Here is a 9,579-nt window from a genome sequence, read left to right on the forward strand (position 1 = left end):
CAATTAAAACGGTTTTCTTAACACGCCTCAAAAATATGTATAGATCAGAAAAGTCATAATTTATACGAGTATAAAGGAGAAAATATAGGATATTTTAAGTATATTTAAACGTATTGGCACATACCTCTTTGATTGTTTTCTACTTTTAGAACGTGATTTTATTATCTTGCAAAAAAACTTAATCGCATCACTTATACTCTCCACTGAACTATCTACACTTGAAGAAAGATATGAAGAGAAGCTACTTCGAGAAGACACGAGGAGTGACTGAAGAGTGTGAAAATAAGAATGGTTCGCTAGAATTTTTGTTTCAGGCAGATGCTACCTTCCAGAATTAGGTAATACGGGGATACCGTTCTTTTATCGAGAGTGGGTCGAGCTAAGGGTCAATAAAGAAACGCAAAGGTAAATGTGAGAAATGGCACGCTTAAGAGGGTCCCATAACTTATTCAATTGTGTGCGTCTAAGATTTCTTCTACCTAAATGACGGTCTAGTCTTACTGTTATTCCTTTATGGCTGCGCCACACAATGCCACAAATAGACGTGCCATCCAAAAAGTGTTGAATAGTGTGAAAAATTTATGAAAAATCGTTCACAATTTGGGTCAGAGCATATTCTTTAATTTCACAAATAAAACCCAGGGTGGACACATATGTAATAAATATGTATTTAACCCATTCTAAATTTTTAAAAATAATAACTTTGTTTTTCAAAGACGTGTATGAAAGGATATGATTCGTTGAATTAATAAGACAAATTAAGAAACGTGTTATTAAACGTTAATAAAAACGAATATAAACGGATTTGATACTTTAAGCGGCTAAATTATACGACAAAAGAACAAGAGATAACGCTTATTGTGACTTGATGAATGAGCGGCGAAACTAACGCAGACTAACAGGTCAACGCAATAAATAACTCTGGGCGCGATGGATCTAGGAGACATTGTGCCAATCCTGAGTCGGCCACCACACGGATTTGGTTTAGTTTTGTGCTCCGTTGCATAAATACAAAAGTTGGCTAGATACTACCTGAGAAACTGCAGAGACTTTCTAAGAGACTTTTAGTCACGCATCGAGTAAAACGTTGATTTTATTCTTAAAAGCGGCGTCACGTTTCGTTTGTTCCATTTAATTTATGAGCACAAGTGCCGCGTGCAAAACAAATTTGTTATCAATTCTAATGTTATGTTAAAGCTAAATATATTACGTGAAATTCTAAGAGGTAAAGAATTAAAAAAAAAAGGTTAACTCAATGCGTTTAATTTATATTACAAAATGTTTTATCTTTTCCCACAGCAAATATCACTGCACATAATATATTTAGCTTTAACGTGACAGTATCTCACTGATAAGTTGTGACGACGACTTGAAGAAAAGTAGGCGCATCATAATAATATGGATTTAATGAAAACTGTCTGACTTACCGAACTGGCTCCTCATCCAAGGATACAATGGGCTCGGTAAATTCGAAGTTGCCGTACCCTGAGGCGCGCCTTGCTGTTGTTGACTGAGCGACGATGCAACGACACCTTGATGCTGCTGAGCTTGCTGCTGCTGTTGCGAGTGCATTCCACTTTGTCCCTGTTGCGACGCAGTTTGCGATTGCTGTTGCTGCTGGTACATCATATGTTGCTGCTGCGCCTGCAGATGCTGATGCTGCGGCTGCTGCGGCTGCTGCGCATGCTGCGATTGCTGCGTCTGCATATGCGGATGCTGGCTGTGCATTTGATGGTGCATCTGCGACTCGACGAGAGGCGGACTATCCGGTCCGTCGAGAACGCCTTGATGATCGACGGCAGCCGCCTGAAGTTTGCAACTGGCATAGACGATGGGGGTGGACGGATGTCCGTTGGGGGTAGGTGTGTGTCCCATGTGACCCATACCGGCGTTCGGAGACGTCGACCTATAACCGGCCATGCCGTCCATGCTTCCGTGTTCTTGTTGATGCTGATAGTAGGCCGCGTTCCGCATGTCGATCCGATTGTACGGGGGAAACCTCGGATAAGGCATATCTTGCTGACCTCCCGTGGTTCCATAATGATGGGCGGATACTCCTCCTTGACGTAACAAACTCGGGTCGCAGGGCTCGGCGGTTTGCTGAGATTGTTGCTGGACCGATTGTGTCTGCTGAGGTACCTGTACGGCCGCACCGTAGTGCTGCTGATGCTGATGCGAGTGTTCCACCCCGCCATTTCGCAGGTCCGGGATATACGAATTCGCGAAGTACGAACTCATGCTACTGTCCCACCTGTCCCACCTGCTTGTGTCACTTCTCTACGTTGCTGACTGACTTTCCTTTGGTTATCTTCAGCTGATCTATGATTCTTCTCTCTATCCTTTTATCTTCATAAATTTATTTTGTTTTGTACTCTTCCTGTGCGGACACACTGGCACGTCTTTACATAGATACAGATTTATCACTTCGGAATTGCATTTCTCCTCGCGAATCTCTTTCTCTATTTTTTCTCACTCGACCTTTGTCATCTCACGCACTCTTGAGCAGCACAAGCACACACACATATATATATTTATATATCAAATTACCATCATTTTGGATCACATGTACATCATTTGACTTTTTATCACACTGAGCTCACTACCAAAAGTGAATAAAATCATAAACTGGAGCACTGCAGAACCTTTTTAATTAGCAAGTGGAGAAAGGGGTGAGTATACCACGTATACACAAGGTGGTAGCGGAAGATAGTAATCAAAGTCCTTCGTCTTCCCCGGTGTGACACCTTCGTTCAAAGTGCCAAGCCACTCCAGACCCGTTTCGTTCCCCTGTCCACCCTATGATCAAAATTACGCCGCACCTGTAACAGAAAGAAAATTACATGTTACATTACGTACAATATTGCAATACTACAGTTACATTAATTACGCTTGACTCACATGTGTCATAACGTAGAGTATAACAGTTATAACAAATTATACTAAATTTACAATATTACCAAGAAATTACTAAATAATAAAATACCATCGATGATAGCTGATGAATTTTACTGCCATGAATTTTACAATCAGCGAGACAACTTTCGAATAAATACTTGAAAATCTTACGATATTTCGATATAAGGCATCGCGGGCACAACTGAAACTTTGCATGATTCTTGTCAAGCGAGCTGAATGAACTGAGCAAAGTTTAGCCCGTGAATGACAGAAGGCGAGTTACACATGTGCTCGTCACGGTGACGGCCATCGCACAGACGCCAAACTTATTACAGCGTTCTGTGTGGGCGGGCTAAGCGATCGTTAAATTTGGAAAAATTTCTACCCATTAGGCAGCGCAGCCACTTCCCACCGCAACCTTTCTTTCTCACATCAATCTCTTTTTCGGAAGCTTTGTGAAGGTTTCTATGCGTATGTCGCGTGAAAATAGTAAGTCGTACGCAGACCACTTATATCTAATTCAATATGTATGTCACTTTAATCATGCAACAGAAATATTTAAGAAATCATTATTTAACAAATAAAAATAGCAACCAAATTTAGTTTACTTTTTAAACAAATCGAGTTAAATATTTTTATTCGAACAATTATAATATAATTACATTATCATAAAATTATTAAATATTAAAAAATGTTTCATATAGCTCCATAATTTGATGTAGCTTCGTGTTCATAAACATAAATTTAATTCAATTACTTAAACATTCTATAAACTTTATAGAAATTTACTACATGTGTCGCAAACTATCTTACAATCAGTACTAAAAAAGGAAAACTTTACTATTAATCTCTATTTTAAAATTACATAAAATGTATTAGATCTTAGTTAATAATGAATTATCAAAGAGAATAATGGAAATAAATTACATACATTCTAAGATAAAAATAAGAATTTGAGAAAAATTGTCAAAATAATATCTAATTAATAATATTACAATAAAAATATCGACATTAAAAAATAAATATAATAATTAATAATGACCGACTGATTCTATTTTTTATTCGTACTTTATTGTACTGCATGTTGAGTAGTTAAAAATTTTAACCCACATCAATTTCTTACACTTTGCAAAAATCAAAATCAGATTATTATTTTGCAAAACATAAACCCAATATATTTTCTTATTTTAATTCGAAGAATCAGGGACGCCACCATTATTAACACAACAAGAACACGTACATTGCTTTCTTATCGACTGAAATGCGAAGGGTTTTTGCCTTTTACGAGAACATGTTGATCTGAAGATTCAAGATCGAAACCTTCTATACCGACCATACCCGATATCCTAACGTCGTACAATTTCCACATTGTAAAAGTTACTTCAATGTCAACAATTTTCTAGTTTAGTTTCTTAACTTTTTGAAATTTCAATATTAACTAAAAGTAAAAATAGAGAACTAATTGAAGTTTTTCTAGTCAAAAAGAGTTTCTATAAAATGTTACCTATCACTTCTTTAAAGCAGGAACTTCGTTAATTCTTTAAAGCAAGATAAAGTTTAAAGTACTAATGAATGATTAATAAAAAAAACATGGCCTTTTAACACGTTTAATACATTTGGCTTTTACACCGCGAAAAAATCGTCTCCCATTCGCGAAGAAATAAATGAAAATATCCATGTGAATGTACATATGGTATTGTTGCGGGTGGCATGGCAGTATGGGTGGCGCTAAACACGGAGTTAGGAGCGCGTTCGAATGTGCAACGGGCAGCGTAGCAGGGTAAAGGGTGCGAGAGAGGGTGAGAGGTGCGGCCCTTGGGAGTTTGCTGTACATGAGAACGGGTCGGACGCGGGACGATCGCGATTAACATTCCGGCCGCTAGCTTGCTGTTCGCGCGGCGCTTTCATTAATTCCAGCGTATTGATTCCACGGATTGATGAATGGCCGCCGATAGCGATTCCACGCGCTCGCCACCCCCTTCCCCGGCGCCTCTCCCTCCGCGTCCCTCGCGTATAAATTCAACCTCTCGCAGGATTTGAACTCAATTCCCGCCCCGTAAATTCCCCTTTATGTATCCTCCTCTGAAGTGCAAGTATCTGAATCCTATTGACGTGGACGGCGTATTTTTCGCAGCTTCGCACCCTCTGCCCCCCTCCCCTTCGCACCTCTTTAATTTAATAGCAGCGAGGTGTGGAGAATCAGTTATCGTTGCAGTCGATTTCTCAAGTTACTCTACGAATATTCTAGCGGATCTCAAAGTGCTGCCAGATTGTTTCAAATTTAGAATAAGAGAAAAGGAAAGGAGATGTAACGTGTCATTTGTAGAACAGTTATTCTTCCTTTTAATGAGGCGCGACATGTTGATCGTGCCAAGATGCATGTACCAGATAAGTATTTTAGGCCTCATTTAGTGGTGACATCGATCGGAGAGATCATAAACCAACTGATTATTTACGAGTCTAAGAAGTGCATAATATTGTCGGCAGATGGCGATAGCGATAGCACGGAAGAAGAGGAAAAAACGGGGTGGAGCATGTCTGACAGCTGGGTGGGTTCGGGGCCAAGGTGATTGAAAACAGGGTGGAGCGTCATGTGACGCCATGGTTGGATATGGAAGTGACGTCATATAACTACGATGGCCTCTAGTTAGCAAAATGGCCTCTGGATAGGAGTTCTTTGTCCCACGATCTTTTATCTACTGTCTTGACGTAATCGAGAGACAACGGTGCCGATTGCTCTGTCAACCGGCTGGTCCCGGAAGAAACCGAGCAGCATTTATCAGGCTCGTCTGTCTCTCGGGCCTAAGAGCAAGAGGAATAAATGTCGAAACAAATAATAAATGTTGTACAATCAATCGAGGAAGAAAAAAACTGACAAATACTGATGCCCATTGTCGTGTTCGTTATAAGACGGTGTTGTAAGGGAAGTCAACGAAAAAAAGTGCTGAGCGATCTGTTTATTATGCGTATCACCGGTTGATGTAGATAAAACGGCCGGATAAAATAAACGACGTCGTTGCTGGCAGCCGTATCCCTAAAGATTGAGCCATAAATGGCACTTGGATTTGACAGTTATGGAACTCGTGGCTCGTGTCGGTCGTCCGCACCTCGTAAAACAGTCGTAAACTAAACGCGTTGTAAACTGAACAGTATTTCTGATGGCGCGCGCGCGCGGCGGCGGAGTTTTATTAAAAAGTTACGCGCTCCTGACCTTGTGCTATGTAACACTTAGTGCGTATAAGATGGCAGCTTTTCTCACGTTCTGCTCAGGTGTTTCACGCTTACGTGATGCACTACGAAATTTTCAGATGAAACGGGGCAAATAAAAATCGATGCACGTTTAATGGAGGGAGGGCCGGTTTGTCCCACCTTTCGGTGAGCTAACTAGTAGTTCAATTGTATGTCTGTCTTTTTTTAATTTAAAGAAGAAACAAAGACCCTGGCTGGGGTGATATTTTTTCGCAATAAATTTAGAATAAAATATTTAGACACCCTGTCACGGCTCTTAGTCCTTTATTCCTTCAAATTTGTGTTTATCACATTTGAGCCACACGAATTTTATTAAATTGAAAAACAAAGACATACATACAATTTAATTATTATTAGTTAACTTACCAAGAGGTTGGAACAACCCTAAAATGTATGAAATTAGAGGTGTGTAACACGGCAATCGACGTGCAACATATAACTAACATCAGTCGCTATCATAAATCAAGATCGGCTCGTATTTTCGTTAATATCGCGATTATTTTTCTTTTACTCTACGAACAATATGTTAATATGGTGATTGACTATATTCTTATTCTGCAATATAGCCCACACACACACCACACGCAATTACATAAAATGGGCGCGAAGCGGGCGCGGTAATAGCTATCATTATATATAACATATAATTTGGAGGGAGAGAGCGAGAGGAAGAGCTAACTCGCGAAGAAACAAGACGATTCGTGCAAGGTTATTAAATAAAAGGCGATGCATATTCATGAGGTATCGCGATTTCGGGGTACTTTGTTATGTAAAATGATCCGTCCTACAGAGAAACAGGATGACAATATTTTTCTAACTGTATATTATACCGCATAATCGAATTTATTATATGCACTCGATATTGCTGTCGTATGATTTATTCGCTTCGGCGGAAGTTCTCGGACATTAAACCTGTCTGGCTAGCGACCATTGTACAATGAATTTACATTTTAACGCGTTATTATACATATATCATAATTTTTAATAATGCTGAGAATTACGCGTATAACAATGACGAAAGAATGATTTAATTAGATCGCGGTTAGCGTTTCGTTTTGTATTATTCCAAAATTCAATATTAATATGCTGTTAATTATATCAAATACAAATCCACAGATTTCGTTCTCGCCCGCAGGTCTCACGTTGAGGGGATGCTGGAGTGATTCTGCACATTTTGCACTTAGAACTGTCAATTCGTGAAAACATTTGTATAATATACAAAACATGTAGCGTTTGTGTACAAACCGACTAGTTTCCACTACTCGGATTAAATTAGAGAACAGCACGGTATCATTGAAATCAAGTGGAAACTAGTCGGTCTGTACAGAAATTTGTATACTACACGAACGTTTTCACGAATTGACAGTTCCAGGTGCAAAAGACGCAAAAGGTGGAGAGTCACTCCAGCATCCCCCTTAAAAGTGAATTTTACAAATCACCCAGTAGCGTCACTCTTTTTTTCTTTTACAACGAAATAACAAACGTGACACTCGCGTTCCTCTTAAAGTACAACGTCGAAGGTGCGGTGCGTCGAAGAATACGCACAATGTGCGAGGATTGTGGCAGAGACATGCCGACAAACGGCCACGCTGGATTTAGCGAGAAACGCGATCACGACGGAACACCTCGGAGATACCGTTACGCGCATTAGAGGATGCCCGGTTGGCGGGAGGTCGTGGCGGCATTAAAAGGTGTTCGCGATCAAGGATTCCGGCACTCGTGTGCGCGCACACACACGCACACACACACACACACATATATGCGGGCCAGGCGACATCGGTATCCTGATTCCTAACGTTAGCAGCGCGACGCGTATGCGTTGGCTTCCGCGATCGTGTGCGTAAGGACGGTGCAACGATAAAACACACGAGCCACGCGCGCCGTGTGTGCGGTTGTGTGGGTATGCGAGCGGATCGGTCGAATGCTAACACGCATGTGCGATTAGCATAATCGAGTCGGGCTGCAGGGAACCAGTTTGCAAGGCCACTGAAAAGCCGGCCGGTCGGCCGGCCGCCCGGCCGATCGTTTATGCCGTTCTCCGTTCTCCGCCGGCGAGCGCGCGATCCATCCGTAACACCGATAACGTCAGCTGAACGCGCGACCGAGGATGGTGACAATGCATCGTTCACCGCGAATTCCAGCTGTGCGTGGGTGTTACGTGAGCTTTCTCTCGAATTACGAGGCTTCGGTAAGAACCCGACCCCATTTAATAACGCATAACGGCTGTCTGCGTACGTAAACGAATGCAATTTAAGTGTTGCCTATCGCAAAATTCTCACGAGTGACGGAAAATTGTGACGGTAGTGTTGCTCAATGGAGGTTCCACAAAAGTAGATGTGCTCCTGAATTGTAAAATCGCACGGAGAGAATTTGCTTTTCAAATTTACCCTGAAAATCATGTAATCGTGGAACAATATGGCATTTTGAAGAACTTAACGAGAGATTTTTGTAATTTACATGTTACCAGTAAAATGTATACTAAGTATAATTGGTATAACAGTTAAAAAAATAATTACTAACTATAATTAAAGGAAAGTCCCCTATGAGATAGGCTCCTAATATGACGTAGCGGAGTTTCTGCTAAATTAATAGGCGTCATCTGTTGGTTCCACCATGAATTTACTACCCTTGGAGTGAAATCTGTTTAGTGGAAAATTTATTGTTAGATCGTATGATCGTAGCGAAAAAAGGTTTGTGATTGAATTTGGGCGTTGAAAACCTGCTATCTCGTATTAGAATTCTATCTTGTAATAGAGGACTTTCCTTTACTAGTAAAAAGTATAATAAAATTTCAGAAAATTCTCATACAATTCTTCAAAATGCCATGTTGTCTCACGATAACATGATTTTCAGGTGAAATTTTAAAAGAAAATTTCAAAGAATTTAAAGGACTCAGAGCCGTGACAGGGTGGCAGTGTCTAAATATTCTATTCTAAGTTTACTGCGAAACAGTCAATTTACAGTCAATTCTTATATTTAACTTTGTCTTAAATACATGTTCAAAAAGTATTTAGCCAAACAATGATCCACGTGGATGCTGTACAGGTCATTTTACTGACTACGAAATATTTCAAGAGATATTTAAGACGAGCCTTAGATACAAGAATTGACTGTAAACAAGCCTTACCCCTGGTCCACAATCTTGCTTTAAGTAAGCTGTAAACCTTAAGCCGTAAGAAATTAATCAATCACAGACATTTATTCCTCTCACTCTCACCTGTGATTGATTAATTTCTTACAGTTTAAAGCTTACAGCTTACTTAAAACAAGATTGTGGACCAGGGGTAAGTGTGCACTCAGTGCGCACTAGTGCAAGCAACCGAATTCGCTATTAAATAGGAATAAAAATTAGTTTTCTGTCCTTCAATATAAAAACAACTATAACGAAGAAATAAGAACTACTCATTAATTTAAAAACAAGCATCTTTCCCAAAG

At 40.1% G+C, this 9,579-nt stretch overlaps 1 protein-coding gene across 5 annotated transcripts in view; it reads right to left on the reverse strand.

Moving 5' to 3' along the window:
- LOC105563582 (homeotic protein antennapedia) overlaps positions 1-9,579 on the reverse strand; it is a 113,677-nt gene that overhangs the window by 13,179 nt on the left and 90,919 nt on the right. For all 5 annotated transcript variants that reach the window (XM_012015284.1, XM_012015283.1, XM_012015282.1 and 2 more), the window contains exon 2: positions 1,428-2,819. In XM_012015284.1, the coding sequence (XP_011870674.1) occupies positions 1,428-2,238 (811 nt within the window). In that variant the 5' untranslated portion in view covers positions 2,239-2,819. The remainder of the gene's footprint in view (positions 1-1,427; positions 2,820-9,579) is intronic.

This window comes from Vollenhovia emeryi, unplaced genomic scaffold, assembly GCF_000949405.1.
Source record: "Vollenhovia emeryi isolate VEMERY1.0 unplaced genomic scaffold, V.emery_V1.0 DF939174.1, whole genome shotgun sequence".
Classification (NCBI taxonomy): Eukaryota; Metazoa; Arthropoda; class Insecta; order Hymenoptera; family Formicidae; genus Vollenhovia; species Vollenhovia emeryi.